General features: G+C 47.6%; 1 protein-coding gene across 7 annotated transcripts in view; it reads right to left on the reverse strand.

Annotated features, from left to right (window-relative positions):
• NAV2 (neuron navigator 2) overlaps positions 1-17,896 on the reverse strand; it is a 690,492-nt gene that overhangs the window by 359,048 nt on the left and 313,548 nt on the right. For 4 of the 7 annotated variants that reach the window (XM_074372242.1, XM_074372240.1, XM_074372239.1 and 1 more), the window contains exon 1: positions 4,280-6,654. The exons of 1 other annotated variant lie outside the window; for it this stretch is intronic. In XM_074372242.1, coding sequence (XP_074228343.1) covers positions 4,280-4,537 — 258 coding nt within the window. In that variant the 5' untranslated portion in view covers positions 4,538-6,654. Of the gene's footprint in view, positions 1-4,279; positions 6,655-17,896 lie in introns of those variants that run through there. 2 more of the 7 variants (XM_074372243.1, XM_074372241.1) reach the window with 2 other exon arrangements.

Consider the following 17,896-nt stretch of genomic DNA (forward strand, 5'->3'; position numbering starts at 1 on the left):
GATGTGGTGTTGCAGACCAGTTCCCCTCACTAGGGGTCGGGCCCCAGATGTAGGTTCGTAGGAGAGATTCAAGGTGATGGTGACCGGGGGTGGGTGGGGGTGGGCAGTGTTTGGGGAGTTGACAGTGCAGCTGCACCTAAAAGCTATGTGCTGGCTAACTTAGGTCTTTTCACACTTGATGGAGATGGAGAGCAGGCTTGGAGGAGAATGGGCTGTCACTGGCTGAAGAGAGTTGCTACTTAATAAAAGAAGCTGTGAGAACCGCCTCCGTTCCCTTTAACTACCATGCTGAATATTCTGAACCCCAAGCTAATAATAATAATCACTGTCATTCCCCAAGGGTCTGTTATGAACCAGGTCTTTTATGGATATCGTCTCTCCACCTTCTCATAACTACCCTGCATGCTCAGGATTACTATCCACCACAAAGCCAGCATGCAAAGCCAATCCTGCCATGGCAAGAAGCCTTTGTTCCTTGCTCGTCATCACCTTTTAAAGGGAAGATACTAAATATGAAGCAATGACCTGCTACATGAGTTGCAGGGTCCCTGTGGTGACATCCGCTCTGCACCACTGCCTGACCCCACTCCTCATCCTCCCCTGGCACGCTCATCTCACCCCGTCTCCTCCCCATTCAACCATTCCTGCCCATCTCTGGAGCCTGCCATCTCCTGCCTCATCCGGGACGCCCTCTGAACTTCTCCAGCCATCTTGACCTTTCCCTTCCTTTGAACCCCAAGCACACGTCTCAGCCCTCTTTGTGTTGTGTGGTATTGTGATGCCCCTGGTACATCAGTGATGCCTCCCAACTAGACTATAAAATCTCCAGTCCCAGGCCATGTCTTATTTACCCTGTACGTCTGCCAGAGCATGAAGGAGGCGGGCAGCAATGAAGAGTGGGAAGACCAGCAGCCTGGAAGCCAGACCAAGCTGACCTGGACCCCCTGCTCCACCACCCTGGAGCAGGACAACCTGTAGCAAGTTCCTCTGCCTCTAAGTCTCGCTTACCCTTCCAGCTCAATGGCTAGATCAGTGGTCTCATAAATCAGGGCCTGCGAGTAATCGGAAAGTCCCTATGATTATCCCTCTATAGCATGCTGGTTAGGGACATGGAGTCCAGAGCCAGACTCTCCAAGTCCTAATTCTACTGTTACTAACCTGGTCTTTGCCTCAGTTTCCTTATGCGTAAAGTAAGAATAATAAAAACTCATCTCACTGGACTCAAATGAGGTATTTTAGAACTTTCCTGGCACACAAAAAGTGCTATGTCGTGATTTGCCATCATTATATCATTGTTATCATAGAAAACGTTATAAAAATTCTTCTCATTGAAAATGTCATATCTGCTTTAAGTGTTACTGTGAGGATGAAATGAGATCATATGCAAAGAGCCTGGCACATCAGGCTCTCAACAAGGGGCTGTGCCCCTCCCTCATCTTCCCACCATGCCTGGTACTGTATCAGGCGTGTGATAGATGTGCTGCAAATCCTTGTGAACTGAACATTACCTTCTCCAGGGCTTGAGAGAATAAACTATGCCTTTTCTCACTTAGAGGCTATTAGATTGACATTCAACAATGCCCCATCTCTTGGTTTAGCAATATAAACAGCTCACTTTATTAAGTGTGCCTTTTTTGCCAGACATGGACTTTACATATGTTACTTGTGTATGTATATATGATGTATATATATGTATATATAAATTCATATGTATATTTGACAACTTACATATAATTTTTTCTTAATCCTCACAATTTGTATGGTTGTTTATGCCCATTTTCACAGATGGGAACACTGAGGCCCAGAGAGGTTAATCGACTAGGTCACCCAGCTAGTACCTGATGGAGATAGGACACCACAGATATTTACCTGACTTTAAAGCCTGTGCTACTGACCACTTACACAACCCAGCCTTCTCCCCAAAGCCCCTGAATAAAAGGAGAGTCAGATGCTCTAAAATATCATTTGCCATTTAACTCATTATCTCCTGAGTGTCTTCTAGGGATAAATACCAGATTCTGAATCCGGGACTACTAGATGTCAAGCCAGACAGACTTCCAGCCATATGGAGAGGCTTTCCTGGATGGCAGGTGGTCACCATGTCAGGCAGAGGGGGAAGAAGCCCTGTCCAAAGACGGGAAAAGCTCTTTTGTCAACGTCACTTGGATGCCAGGGTGGGGCAGAGAGAACATGGATCTGTGCCTGCCACAAGAAGAGCCCCCCAGGAAGCCCAAACATGGATAAAGAAAGGGCAGGTGGGCCCAGGATAGCCTACTGGGGAGAGGCCAATTTCCTTAGCAGTCCAACCAAACTATCTTCATGGTCAGTGCATAAGGTCCCAGCGAGGGCGAGGCAGGTGAGATGGTGGCATTCTGCGGACTGTGGGCCAAAGGTCAGGGAGAGAAGCAAAGCCTTGAGGGAACTGAACTATGCCAGCCCTTCCAGTAGCAGCTGGAGAACATGTTTTCAGGGAAGAGGGTGATGAATCACCTTTCCAGAGCCTGCCCATTACAAGTCCTCTGACAGTGTTCATTAAATGAAGGGTCAAATGGGCAAAGGCAGAGCAGCTGCCTGGGTAGGAAAAATCCCAGTGTCCACTTTCCTCTCATTCCTCAGGTTCTCCTCATCAGGCTGGAGGGTGTGTGTCACCTCCCAGGGTCACTGGTCTGGCCTCCTGCATACCACCTACCACACCTCATCAGCTCCACCTCTGAAGATGCAGGGGAAATCCTCACAAGAGTGCCCTCTCCCCAAGATTATTCCCATTTCAAAGCCCCCTGTAAAAATCCCATGATGAACAGCAGAAAACAGAGCGCAGAGCACAAAACCCTAGCAGAGACAGGCCCGGGGAGCCTTAGGGGAAATCTTGCCTTCCTCCCACATGCCATCACTCAAACCTGTCAGCTTCCAAAAATGTTTAGCAAGTGCAGCAGCAAAGGGCATGCTTATCAGCCTGGCGTGGGAGCTAATCTGCTTTGAGGGCCTTCTCCAGTCCAGAGTTCCAAAAGTCTGCTTACAATTAGCTTCCAGCTCCAGTCCCTCCATCAGAAAGGCTAGGAATGTGTTGAGTTCTAGCCTCTGATCAGAGAAAGCTCCAGGAGAAGGTGGAGACAGGGTCAGCAGAGAGTAAGTGCCAAAAAGGTCAGCTGGTCTGTTGCCACTTCCCTGACACCAGCCCCAAACTACCTCCCCCGCTGGCTTCCCACCTCTCCTGACCGGGACAGTCACATCCGTCAGGTCCGCCTGTCCCCAAAAGTCCCTGCTGACTCACTGCCAAGAAAATACAGCATGCCCCTGCTCCCTCCTACCAGAAGAGGGAAAAAAAGCAGCAGAGAGGGCAGGAGGCCAGGAGAACCTGATTGGCCCTTGCCGATTTCCTTAAAAGAGATTGCATGGCCAGGGCCTGTCACCCAGCCGAATTGGGTGATGCGGGCTCTGTATGGAAAGGTAGAAGTCACCAATTCTTTTCAAGCCATCCCCCTCCGCCACCCCCAGTCACCCGGGCTACCCGCACCGGGATCTACTACCTAGGAAGGAGGGGCTTAGCTTCAGGCCGCCATTCTGAGGCAGCCACCCCCGCCCCACCGCAAAAGCCAGCCAAGACGCTAGGAGTCTCCAGCTGCCAGCCTCCGCTGTTGCACCGGGCACTCCTACAGCAGTCCCAGCACTGTGCCTGTAATCCTGTCAGTTCGAAGGGTGGGGCAGGGGCAGGCATCTTCCAGCTGAGGGGAGCAGGGGCAGGCATCTTCCAGCTGAGGGGAGCAGGTACACTGCCATTCCCAGACCCCTTTTCCTGGATCTTGCAGCCAGGCCAGGGGGCGTGGAGCCCTACGAGGCCGCAGATCGTTCCTTGCCAGGGACAGAATCTGCAGAATCGACAGACAGACAGCCGCTGCAGTAGATAATGTCTTCTTGGGACCAAGTTCTCCACAAGCAGAACCTCACATGTTTAGCGCGGCGCACGTTTTGTTGTTGTTGTTGTTTTTTGTTTTTTGTTTTTTTGAGAACATCCTGACCGTGCTGCCCCCAGGAAGAGGCCGCACACAAGCCCGAACCCGGTCTCGCAGAGCTCCTTAAGGCAAACCTCGGTCACCAGGGCCACACCCACTGGCCAGCCCACTCTTCTCGCGCATCTCCCAATCTGCCGGCCTAAGCGGAATGGTTCCCTTCTCTGCCCTTTCCCCTATCCAGCCATGTCAACCTCCCCTCTGCTAAGGGGGAAAAAAAAAAGTATTCACCCTTCCCCCAGAACAGAGCCCTGGCACACAGTTCCTCTCACCTGGGTATCGAACCCGTTTTCCACGGAGCCGCTCATCCGCAACGGGAGCCCCTCCCCCGCCGGCTCTTGCAGCCCCTGCGATTTCAGGGGTATCTGGCTAGGGTAGGCGATCTTGCTCACCTCCACCTTGCTTCCCAACTTGAGGTAGCAGGGCTGGGGGCCGGCCCGGGCTGGGGGCACGTGCAGGATGGGCGCGGCGCTGTGCACCGGTTTGGGTAGTCCCGACTTCATTTTGGAGGCGACCAGGATAGCCGGCATCTTCTCCCGGGGCTTCGGTTTTCCCAGCACGTCCCTGGCAGCGGCGGCGGAGGCGACCGCTAAAGGCAGCGCGGGCAGCAGAGCAGGCGCCGGGCCTCGGCCCGCGAGGCGCCCACCACCAGCCGAGGGAAAGAAAAAAAAAAATCCTCGGGTCGGGGATCTCGGAGCAATCTGGTGAGCGCGCCTTCGCGGTGCCGGGATGGGGCGGAGGACTGGTCGCGACGCTCAGCTGGACACCTAGACAGATGCTGCAGTCTGGTCTCACGCCCCTCCTGGGCAGCCTATTCAAGGGCTCTGGACGCTCAGGGACCGTTGCCTCTTGCGATTCTCCTCCTGGGAACCCGAAGCTTGGATGCCCATATTAACTTGTCACTGCATCTCCGAAGTGAGGAGGCTCCTTTGGAAGAGAAGCTGCGGGGATGTACGCCTCCGGCTCCGGGAGGCTACGGGTGTGAGCCGGAGAGCTAAGGAGCGAGCAGCCGCGGGAGGGAAGGAGCGAGAAGAGGAAGAAGAGGGAGAGGGCACGGACCCCAAGACGTCTTCACTGAGAGGCAGCTGCCGCCCTGATCGCGAGCACCGCAGTGTCACCCGCGCCGCAGAGGCGCGGCGAGAGCCCCCGAAAGGTCTCTCTAGGCGTGACAGTCGTTCATCACTGCCCAGAAGCCCCCCGGACAGATAGCACCTCAGCGCCTGCGGGTCTGCACATGCTCCGTGCGCTATAGCGCAAAGCTGTGGCCGTGGGGCGCGGGCACCGAGACGCGCGGCTGGCGGGCTGGGCCGGGCAGCGCTCGCGAGCGGCCGCCGCACTTCCCGGGAAGGCTGCGCTGACTGCGGGGCTCAGGGCAGGGGAAGGCAGGCTGCGACCAGCGCGGCTGCGGCGCGCGCTGACAGCCCGGGCCGCCCTGGCGCCCCCATTGGTCCGCGGCGGGCCAATCAGCGGCCGTGGCTCTCACTGCAAAGGGGGCGTGGCCTCAACTCACGGGCCGCCGCCGAAACTCTGGGGCCGAGCTTGGCCGCAAGTACAAAGCCTGCTGGTGGCCGCTCTGCAGCAGAGCTCCAGCCGCGCGCTTCCCGGCGGGCCGACACCCCCGCGTCCCCGAAACCTTTTGAAAAATGCCCTTTCGAACGCAAACGCCCGCCTTGGGCCCCCGCGGGCACGGCTCGGGGAAGTTTGTTTTCTTTTTCAAATTGTTCTGGTCACCTTAACGGTCTGAGTCTTCCGGAGTCGCGCCTGCAGCCCCGCGGCCCCCCATCTGGTCTGGGCAGGGCTGTTCTTCGTCTCCCGCGTTAAGGACGCGCCAGCCATTTCTTCTCTTTTCTGCCAGCTATTCCAGCCGGGCCGGGGGGCCTCCCAATAACTTCCTCTCCAGCTTTCAAAGGCTGCACATTTCACTTAACTATTTGAAGTATTTATAGGCAAATACAATACCCGAGGAAGCCTCCCGCCCTAAGACACCTCCTCCTTGCAACCTACCACAGACTCTCTAATTAGAGTGGCCGGAGGAAGCCGGCAGAAGCTTCACGACCTAGGCTGGCTCAGGTTAAATCTTGCTGCGTTTCATGTAGGAGCCCCTCCCTGTCCGCGCCTCGGACGCACTGGCCCCACAGGTTCCTCGACTTGACTTTAATTCGCCCGAGGATTTCTCTCCTGTCTCAGGTGCTCTATGGCTTCCTGGCTGACAATTGGAAGAAATGATACAGGCAGGTCAGACCCCTCGCCATTCATAGATGAGGAGCCCCTACCCTGTAGAACTTCCTGGATTTAAATCAGGCAAGTTCTTTGACTTTACATACATCCTTATAGAGCTTCGGTTTTCACTAGGAGTAATGAGGGGGTTCGACTACGTATATATAATATGCTGTTGTTTGGATAAATGAGATAGTTCATGACAGTCGTTTAGCACAGGTCCCTGGCAATGAGAGACCAGTAGAAGTTGGGTATTATGATCCCTGTTATTAAATTACTCCTACTCCCCCCACCCCCAGCCATCTCTATTTATAAGCTGTTTGTCTCTGTTCTCTGTCTCTGAGATACAGGTTTTCACAGTATGCCCAGCCTATAGCCTGACTTTCAATAGCACTGATTTCTCATTACCCAGATGGCAGGAAACTTCAAAGTTTTAAAAACAATCTCTTTAAGCAGCATTAAGAAATAAGTAGGTGACTTATTACCCTGGCCTGCTCCCTCCCTCACCTATCTTTCACCCATTCTGTGTAGCGACTTTCTACTCTAGTTAGGCTGAGATGCACAGTCTTCTATCTAATTTCAGGTATTCCTCCCTCTGCAATTAAAGCACACGTGGTCTGTGCCACTTAGTTAGCACTCAGCCCTTTACCATCTGATGCCACCTTGTTATTTATCGTTTCCTGTTTATTTTCATCTTAAAGAGTAGGCCTCTTGAAGTTTGGAACTGCGTTTTTAACCTTCATTAGATTCTCTCAACATTAAGTATAATGCTGTGGAAAGAATAGGTACTCAGATTGTTATCAAATTGATGAGTGAGTGATGCTAGCAGCAATTCTCCAGGGGGAGAGCCTTTTAGGTCCAGGTACATAAGGTCATAATAGATGCTATGCTGTATAAAACATTGGGACTCTCCCCTACCCAGAATTCTGGTTCTACCAAGAGTTATAGAAACATACTGCAGTCTTTAACTTTAAAGGTCATGGAGACATTCCAAAGTATTTCCATGGCTCTAATGCAGTTTTTCTGAGTATGGTCCCCAGTCCACTACCAGCAGCAGCAATACCTGGGAACTTGTTTGATAAGCCCCACCCCAGATCTTCTAACAAAAGTTCTGGAGATGGCCAAGTGATCTAGGTTTACCAAAGGTTTAACCCAGTGATTCTGATGCACACTTAGGTTTCAGAACTTCCACCCTAATGAAGATATCATGCATTCACTGCTCTTCCCCGGCTGCTTAAAACTTAATATACATAAGAATTACTGGAGATCTTACTAAAATACAGATTCTGAAGGGACAGACTGGGATTTCAAAATGTAGAATAGATAAACTAGATTATACTGTATAGCACAGGGAAATATATACAAGATCTTGTGGTAGCTCACAGCGAAAAAAAATGTGACAATGAATATATGTATGTTCATGTAGAACTGAAAAATTGTGCTCTACACTGGAATTTGACACAGCATTGTAAAATGACTATTACTCAATAAAAAGATGTTAAAAAAATAAAATAAAATACAGATTCTGATTGGGTAGGTCTGGAATGGGGCTGAGATTCTGGTTTCAGAATATGCTCCCACGTGACGCCCCTGCTGATGGTTTGGAGCTCACACTTTGAGTAGTAAGGCTAAACCATAGGTAGCTTAAGGGCTTCAGCTCAAGGGCCATCTCTAGTTAAGTGACTTTGTCATACTGTGCTGAAAAGAATTTGGAGAGTGCCTCTATCTAGCTAAGTTGGAAACAGCAGCCTGATCAATTAATAAGGTCCGTCATGAGTACAGAAATGGAAATAGTGGCAGACGTGCTCTATATTTGCCACCTCTGATCTCCCATTTAAATCATATTTGCTACCAAGATCATTTTTTGGGTTCTGAGACCCTCAAACATGTACTAATATGAAAAACAGCGCATTCTTTTTTTGAAAAGTACGTCTTCCTGATACTCTAGGATTTGGTAAACATAAGAGCATTCACTTTAACCCTGTCTGATTTAACTAAAGTCTGATCATTTCTCATCTTTCTTGATGGAAAATGAGTGAATCTTTTAGTATGTTTCCAGATTTCTTTCCCTGCCTCCTCATCCCTTTAATAATTTTATTTGCTCTTTCCTGGAAAATTTTTCATCTCTCTTTATATATTTCCTGTAAACCTTCATTGTTCTTCTTTAAAGCAAAATAATTTTTCATTATAACCAGAGAAGGGGGGGAAGCTATTTTTTCCCTGGGGCAAAAGAGATAATTGCATAATTCCTCCTTAAATAAGATAGTCTCAAATTATAAATATGTCCTATAAAGTTACTCCTTTCACATGGATGCTGTGCTAACATGAATGAAGTCATTTTAAATCAGTAAGTTTGGCAAGCATTGGTAGCTAAAGAAGTTAATGGTTCTGAGAATGGCAAACTGCTTTGGAAAGAACACACTATCTAGATTTTTTTAATTGCCTTTTTTTTTATATGCACTGTAGACAGCCCACTCTTTTAAATCTCAACTTTGACAACCCTTCTCTCTTTTCCTTTGGTCTGACTCTCAACTTTCGAAATCACTCAGTTTGAACCATATTACCAAAACTCTCAGGACCACAGACGGAAGCATCATCCACAGCAGTGGGGCAGTTCTCCAGTTGTGAGAGCCATCCTCAGGTCAGGGTATGCCAGCTGTGCTACTTTCTGATCCTCAACTTCAGCCGCTGGTGATTAGTTGACTGTAAATTGGGCTTCAGAGCTCACCTGCAAGTGACCAGCCCCATCAACCCATCCTTTATCTGAGTTAAAGACCCCTGGCTGCGCCTGACCTCCCAAGAAGACAGTCCTGTGAGAGCCTGAGACATCTAAACCCCAGCCTACTACCAAAAAAAAAAAAAAAAAAAAAATGCAGAGATCTGGGGGAAAGAGTCAATAGGCTCTTGGAGACCCTTGACTATAAATGATGAAGGGACATACTGCAAGTCTCTGGAATAATAACAAAAAGCCAAACATTCTTGAGTTTATTGGGGAGTAAAAAAAATCAGACTAGCTTATTTTCAAAAAGGCACTTTTCCTTAATTGACATGGGTTGGCAACTTAGGACACACATTTCAGTGATGGCACAAATGCTCACCTTTGGTAGTGGCTGAATTAAGAGCCCACTCATCTCACACTGCAGAGAAGCTGAGGTGAGAACCGTAGACCAGCTATTTAGAAAGTCTGTACCCCTCCCCCTTGCTTCTGATCTGCCTTCTTCCAGATGGATCTATGTGCAGATCAATATGTTCAGTGGTGATCTCTGGGCTATTTTTGGGAACTGAAGACTGTGGGTTCTCCCAGTTGCAGATGCTGGGGGGTGAGGAGTACGTGTGAGTGTGTGTGTGTGTGTGTGTGTGTGTGTGTGTGTGTACACAGACGTTTAAGGCAATGAGCCTGACTAAATGTCAAACAAATACATAGGAAACTATTGAATAATTGGATGTGATGTGGCCCAATCATTAATTCAATGAATAAGTTGTTGAGAGCTGGGCTTTGGACATCGTGATGCGGAACAAATAAGGGCTCATTCCCTCCTCTCAAGTTCAAAGAATGATGCAGTCACTGGTTCCAGCCAGAGGGTTGCCCTTTTCCACAACTGAAAAACTGAGAGCACACAGCAAGGAAACAGGGAAATAAATGACAAATAGTAGAACCACCACTCCAACAGAAGCAGGGCAGAACAAACTGTGATACACGAGGCACAAAGGAGCATCAACTATCCATGGGGTTAGCAGGTATTCTGATGAAACTAACTTTCTGGTTAACAAAAAACTGAAGCTTAATGCAAAGAAATCTCCTTTCCACCGTGAGTGTTGAAACTCTAATTGCCTGAGTCCCTTCTCTCACCTTTGTAAGTCAAGTCTAGGAAATATTCCTTTGTTTAACATCTTGCTTCATTCCACAGAGGATTTGAAGAAAACCTACATTAGATAAAGATAATGGCTAATAAAAAGACAACTGAAATACAAAAAAAAAAAGTGGCTAAATATTAATAAGAATAAATGTAATAAAGGAAAAACATTCTTATTTAAAACTTAGGCTGTGACTACTTTTGCCTTCTGTAGGTGGGGGAAGGATGTGTAAATAAACCATATCAGTAGGAATATAAATCACGTCTCACTTCCTTCCAGAGCCAGGCACTAGGGAAGAGGCAAGTCTGAAATTTCAAATTCAGCCACATCTGGGCTACTCAAGAGACAGACTCTGAGTACATGGTCTTAGAGATAACATAAGTGAGCATTTGGATATTCAAAAGCCAGCCCAGAGCCCAGAAGTCAACCCATATGGTTGCCCATAGTATGTGAGAAAAATTCCTTTTCCTGGAAGAGGTTTAGTGTAAAGGGTCCCCAACATGGAGTATCTAAAGCAATATGAAGAGACTCCAAGGGGGGGACAGAAGAAGTGGCAAAGGAATTCCTTTCCTCTCCCCCCAAATAGCAATAAAGCTGCTATGCTATGAAATGCTTTAAGTAACTAGATCTTTCTTTGGATGAGGGAGAATTATTTTTAAAAAGCTGAGTACTGAATCTGGGTTCCTTATGGAGTAGAAAGAGGAGACCAGGGAATAGCATAAGAGCCTGAGTTTAATGGGAGCCGAAATTCAGAGTCAGGGATGGCTGAGATAACTGTGCCTCACCCCCACCACCATCTTTATTCCCCCAACTCAGTGATATACAGAACAATGCAGAGGGAATTGGGCTTCCCACTTGATGTGGGATAAGACTGCCAAGCAAATGCAAATAAGAATATCTCCTGACAAAGAGACAGGACCAGGGAAGATGTATATAAAAGATGAATATCAAGATTATATGTGTGGGCAGAGGTGAAGTAGGAGGAGAGGAAAATGAGCACACCTCGATTCTCCAGTTCATGCCTTTGGCTAAGGTCAAGTCCACCCTCATGGCTTCCTGAAGATCTTTCTATAGTTTAGAGTGAGCACCATCTAGGTCTATACCTGCAGGAAGTAAAGGTGGAGGCAAGGAGACTGAGCAGAATATGCCCAGATTTGAGGCTGGATCCTACTGCAAGCTTTTTTGTTTGCTCATTAGTTTTAATTCTCTACCCACATTTTCACTATTACAGATGAAGAAAACAATTCTAGCAACTGAGAGGTCTAGTTAATTCAGTTTCAGACTGATCTTTTTAAAAAGTATATGCCTTGTGTTGTATTATCCTTTCAACTTCCCATACATTACACCAGACAACCCAGAGTTGAGCCAGAATCATGAGGATGCTGATAAAAACTATAATTTATGAAGGTATTCGTACTATGTGCCAGGGACCATGATAAGCATTTTACATTCTCTTAATTCTCACAACAGTCCTACAAGGTGGATGAGGATTGTCATTTTCATTTTACAGAAGAGAAAACTAAGGCCCAGAGAGAGTTTAGCATCTTACCTAAGACCCCACAGCTAATTAAATGGAAAAGCAGGATTTGAACTCAGAGGTTCAAACTCCAGAGCCTGGACTGTGAACACTAGACAGTATATTATCAAAGGAATAACCATCATAATGTTAACAGTAGAAATGATCATAGTAACCCCTTGTCAAGATTTGCTTTATTCGCACCATTGCAGCCACCACCTGGAGCACTCCTGTATGGTGACACGACTACTCCATTCCACAGCCGAAGATACAGGAAGAAAGGTTTGGTAACCACCCAGGTTGTGAATGATAGTGGCCTTAGAGCGAGGCAAGGAATGGGCACCAGGCAGTTAGGGGGCCTGCTTGCATGATGCTCACTGCCTGCGGGTATCCACTGGGAGGTGAGGACCCGTGGTCCTTGAACAGGAAGCCTGAGAATCACTGGGGGTTAAAGGAACAGATCCCTAACCACACATCCCCCACAGATCTAGTATTCTGAATCTACGTGTCTGCATTTTAAACAAGCACTCGGGCGAAACAGTTGGTCCTAACACTTTGCTTGGCTGTCCATTAGAGTCACCTGTGGAATTAAAACACCAAGGCTGCCCAGGTCCCACCCTGGACCAAAATCAGACTCTCTGGGGGTGGGGCCCAAGCATTTGTCTGTTAGTAAAACTCCTGGGTGCAAGCAAATTGAAAAGCACCACTTTAACAAATGCTACAAAACTTTGCTCCGTCAAACTATAGAGTAGGGGATTATGGAGGTGGTAACCTGGACAATTTTTATCAATGTGTACAGCCAATCTCGAAAAACCCAGGCCTTCTATGACTTTCTTTGCAAGATTTTCTTTTTCAGAGACTTGCTTAGCCACTCTAGCTGCCCGTGCAACTCAAAGACAGTCGGGTAATTGCCCAAATGCTGCCTAGGAGTCAGTGATGCAGACTGCATCCAACGGCCTGACCTCTGCTCAGTGCGGGCCTCCAGGCAAGGAGCGAGGATGCTCCGGCTGCTCCCTCTACCGCATTTCCTCTTTTGGTTACTGCTATCGCCCTGTGTGTCTCATGCCATCACTCTGACTCTGCCCCAGGCACGGGGCCTGGTGAGCATTTGCTCCTGGCCAATGTCTGGCCTGCCCCACGGGAAAGGGAGAGGTGGGCAGTGCCCAGGGTTCAGGGCTCTCAGAGGAGGGCTTGGGGCAGTTAACTCTTGCAGGTCTGGGCTCATAAAAAAGTGTGCTGGCATGAAAAAGCTCAACAGTGGGTACATTAAAAAAAATTCATTTAGACCTTTGGTATGCATCTTGTGATTCTTTTTCCTTCATTTAAAATGTATTTGTAGTGGAGATGTTTATCATTATTTACATACGTGTTTGGCCACTGTTAAAATTTGCTAATATATTTATGTGTGTTTACATATGTATAAATAAATACATTTATAAAGCGAAGGAGAAGGAAGGAATTCACATCACAGTATTAACAGGGGCTATTTCTGAGGATCAAGTTAGGAGACTGGCAATTCCTTTTTATTTTTATATCACTGTTAAAGGGTTGAAATTATGGTTGATTTCAACTTACTTTTCCACAGGATTTTCCTGCATTTTTCAAATAAATATCTTTACTGGTTTCAATCTTTCATTTATTCAAGGGACACTTATGAAGCCCTATAATGAACCAAGCCCTGTGCCAAATGTTGGTGAGATGGAAGTTAGCTAGATTATATCCATCTCTGCCCTCTTCCTTTTCCAGCAAGATAGATGAGTCCTCTCCCAAATGAACAGACAAAAACTGTGTTAGCTATCAAAGATTAAAATCCAGTTTTAGATAAGCTAAAATCCAGTTCAGTTAAATCCAGTTTAGTTATATACATAAATATATAAGATCTATATACAGTTGGCCGTCTGTATCCGTGGGTTTCGCATCCATGGATATAACCAACAGCAGATGGAAAATATTAAAAAAAGAAATTCCAGAAAGTTCCAAAAAGCAAAACTTGAATTTGCTGTGCCCTGGCAACTATTTACATAGTATTTACATAGCATTTGCATTGTATTAGGTATTATAAGCAACCCACAGATGATTTAAAGTACGTGTGTAGGTTATATGCAAATATTACATCATTTTATAGAAGGGACTTGAAGGGACTTGAGTATCTCACAGATTTTGGTATTTGAGGGGACCCTGGAACCAATCTCCCCCGCATATACCGAAGGATGACTCTATATAACAAAATCACCGATTTTGAAGGATTTCCTCCTTCTAAGACAACCAGGAACAGTTACTCCAGAGAGCCTGCCTCATTTCCCTGCCTCCCAGAGAAGCAGCTCCTAATAGAATCCTCCTCGGCAGAGGTGCCAAGACCACCCCTGAGCAGAGGGACTAGGAAATTCATTCTTTTCTCCCTGATCTACCAAGCTATCTCTATAAGCCACGACAAGAGCCTGAAGACAGAGTCCTCATCTTGCAGAAAGAGAGAAGATGGGGAAGAAAGTGGGCCCCGGTATGCCTGACATGAACCCTGCTGGGCACACATAAAGAGGAATTCTAGTTCACATTACCCCTTAGCTGAGCTCAAAGCTGGTCTAAAAACTGTCAACAAAGCAGAGACACCCGTGAGGATCTTTTGAGCCCTGAGATCATTCGAAGCCACTAAACATAAACAGCTGTGTTGATTTCCACTCGCTCTCCCAACCCAAGGCAAATAAAACCTCAAAGCTTGAAGGGTGGAAAAGAACAAAATACAAAGGGATTTTCTTTTATTTTTTGACCTAGGAAGGTAGTTTTACAAACAGTGGGGCAAGACACCATTCAATCAATTTTTTTAAAAAACTGGCATCTTTCTTGAAGCTCCACATTGTGCAAAACTTTTAGACATTCGCTGATCTATTTATCAAACATTTTTCCTCCAGGCATTCTGGACATATGTCAAATATGAATCTAACACAGTCTCCCTAAGGCTGCACCAAAGACAGTCAAGCACTGTCATCCTGGCTTCCTCGTTTCCACAAAGGCCATCTTTTTGAACTTGGGGATGTTGAATGAATTCCTGTTCAGAACCATTTGCTTGTTAGGGTTTCATCCTTCCCGTGGGGAGAGGGGAACCTAAAGAGTTGAGTTTGGAGATGGAGAATCCAGTCTTCCAAGGCATCTGGCCTGCAAGGCTGATTTCCTGCTGAACTATCAAAGACAGGTTGCTACAATCCCTTCCCATGACCATTTTAGCTCTTTCCTTGCCTTTGATCCTTTATTCTTGATGTTCACTCCTGTCTGGTATCCATGACCCATTTTCCTTCCTGAGGAGGAACTTGGACAGAACCCTCATCACTGCTCTTTGTTTCTGGGTTCTTCTCTGAGTGATGTGAAGGAGAAGATGGGGGCCAGAGTCAGGCAGACCTGGGTGGGAATCCTGATTTCACTTCCCATTGACTGAGCAAGGGTCACTTCATGTCTCTGACCCTCAGTTTGTTTATCAGGAAAATGGGGCGGATGGTAACTATCTCACTCTGTTGTTGCATGGATTTGGGATAATGAAGGCAGAGAGCCCAGTGTGAGTCTACAACTTTGTAGGTGCTCTACTCATTCATTCATTCACTTAAATCATAGTTTGGTGCTACTGAATGACAGACAGCAAGCTAATCACTGGTGATACAATGTTAGTAAGAATTGAAGTTCTTTTCTCATGGAGCTCACAATGTAATCAGGAAAATGGACACTGATTACAACATCACAGCCCTGGACATGTAATTACTAAGTGAGGCAGGTGCTATGTTAGCAGATAAAGAACCTAGACTGTCGAGGCAGCCAAGGCTCCTGAAGAGATGATGTTTGGGGTGATGTTTGGGGTGATGTTGGGATGCTGTTTGTTGGGGTGATGTTGGGGTGGTGTAGGGGTGGTATGGGGGTGAGGGATGAAAGGCAAAGAGGTGAGGATGAGGCTTTCATTCCTGTCTGCCATTGTGCTTGAGGTGGAGAGTTGGGCAGTGAGCAGAGACCTGGGTCCCCCCTGTACATTCTCCTTCCCCTTACCTGTGGCATAAGAGATGATGTCAAGGTTCCAGTTCCTCTCCTGGAAGCTCCTCAGTGAAATGGAAAAGAGTCCTACAGTCATGCATAGACACTTAACTGGTTGACCTTGTGTGACCTTGGCCTAGTGACTTAACCTCTCTGAGCCTCGGTTTCTTCACCTGTGTCATTACTAAGACACCCCCCACCCCCGGGACATTGGGGCAAGATTAGAGAGGCAATAGAGTTGGGTACAGTGGTTGAAAGAGTAACGCTGGAGTTGGATCGTATGAGTCTGACCACGTTGCTTTGAATTCTGTTACTTACTAGCAGTGTGACCTTAGACAAGTTATTTAACCTCTGATGCCTCAGTTTTCTCATCCGTAAAGTGGGGCTTATAACAGTACGTCCCTCACAAAGTTGCTGGAAGGATTAAATGAATCAATATGTGTAAAGCACTAAATCAGTGATTGATACATGGTCACTGCTACCACCATTATGATCATTTTTCCTGGCACACAGTAAGTTCAAGTCACAGTTCCTCTCCCACCTACTCTGAAGTCACCGCGTGACCCCTTGTTGTGAGTATACCTGAATGTGTGGAAATTTCCATAGTAAGACACTGAGTGAAGGCTGAGAACTTGAGGCTGTGAGCCCAATGGGGACCCCTGCCTCTCTGAGAGTGGTTCATGGGCACCAACCAACATCCTGGGAAAGGGAGCTATCTCCTCAGAACTGGGGCATCCAGAATGGACCAGGCAGAGAAAAGAAGCCAGAGAGAGGGTGATGGAACCTCTCCATAAATACTTCCTTGAGGTTCTGCAGGCTGAGAGAAGCACAGAGAGGTTCAGCTTCTCTCATTGCAGCCCCAGCCCACATCGGCCCTCTCCTCACCTGGTCTCCTGCCAAACTTCGTAGCGAGGTACCCCCGATCATGCTATGAGCATATCTGTTATATGCAAGACATCCATTCTGGGTACTATACCATTCTTCAGCCATGGGCTGTCAATGCAGGTGTCCCCCTCCCCCACCGCCAATGGCTGCTTTTATTCCAGACACCTAAGGGGCTGAGGCCATCATATCCAAGGAAGATGCCTCTTTGGGGCAGGCAGGCTTTGCTTTCAGCAACCACCTCCTCACACTGGTATCTCTCTGACGCTTCTAAATCCACACTTAAAATCAACACATTTCAGCCCAGGCACCATGGTTATCCAGGTGCAGAAAGCCACAGGGATGGTGGCAGGGTTTGGGGTGGGAATGAAACAGTTATGTGCCAGAGTTATGTGCCTCTCTCATTTAATGTCTCCAAATAATGCAGATTTTCTACCTTTCACAGATGAAGAAACTGAGGCGCAGATAGATAACACAGTCATTTTATCAAGGTCGCACAGCTAGGAAGCAGTAGAACAGGGATTCAGATCTTGAATTGTCTGATTCCCAATTCCAGGCTTTGTTCACGACACCCTATTTGATACCAGCCACCCAGGACAGAGTCCCGGACTCTGCTGCTTGTTTACTGAAAGTTGGGCAAGTCACAGCCCCTCAGCCAAGTGGCTCATACCTTCCTCCGGCAGGTGCTGAAAGTAGGGTGCTGAGGACCCAGGTAGAAAGAGAGCACATCTGTCTGCGTGATAGGGTGGGGGCTAAGCCACAGTGCACAGGGATTCGGGTATGGAAAGAGGCTCTGGAAAATCTGGCATCTTCTACGTGCTGCTCTCCTTCCTCGTCCCTTCCCCTAGCCCCTGCACACGCACACACATGCACTGTCCTCATGCAGCTTGCATCTGGCAGGAAGGCATGCCAATCGAGGTGTTGAAATCCATGGAGAGTCATGATTTGGCACCTGTGGAGTACTTTTCAGCACTTTGGAATGACAGCTTATTCGTCCACACAACCGTTCCAGAAAGGTTGTATCCATGCCATCATGGAGGGAGGAAACCAGAGCAAAGGCTGTGAGTGGCCATGGCCAAGCTGGACTTGAACTTCTCAGCCTGCTCGGTGAGGCCTCTCACAGGCACCTCTTGCTCCCAGTTCTGCTGTTCAGATTCCAGGTGACCCTGGGAAAGTCACAGGTCCCTTTTAGGCCTCAGTTTTCTCAGCTGCAGAATAAGGGGGTCATTCCGTGGCTCTCAGCCTGGGCTCCTGAGACCCATAGGGGTTTAGGACATGGAGGGACAGCTAACCAGGCATAACAGCAGGTGCCCTTTACTGGGAGCCAGAGACACATTTACTGAGTACTTTATGAATGGTATCTCCAATTCTTAAAACCAACCTGCAGGTTAAGAATGGCCACTCCATTTTA

Source organism: Camelus bactrianus, chromosome 10 (genome assembly GCF_048773025.1).
Source record: "Camelus bactrianus isolate YW-2024 breed Bactrian camel chromosome 10, ASM4877302v1, whole genome shotgun sequence".
In the NCBI taxonomy this organism is placed as follows: domain Eukaryota; kingdom Metazoa; phylum Chordata; class Mammalia; order Artiodactyla; family Camelidae; genus Camelus; species Camelus bactrianus.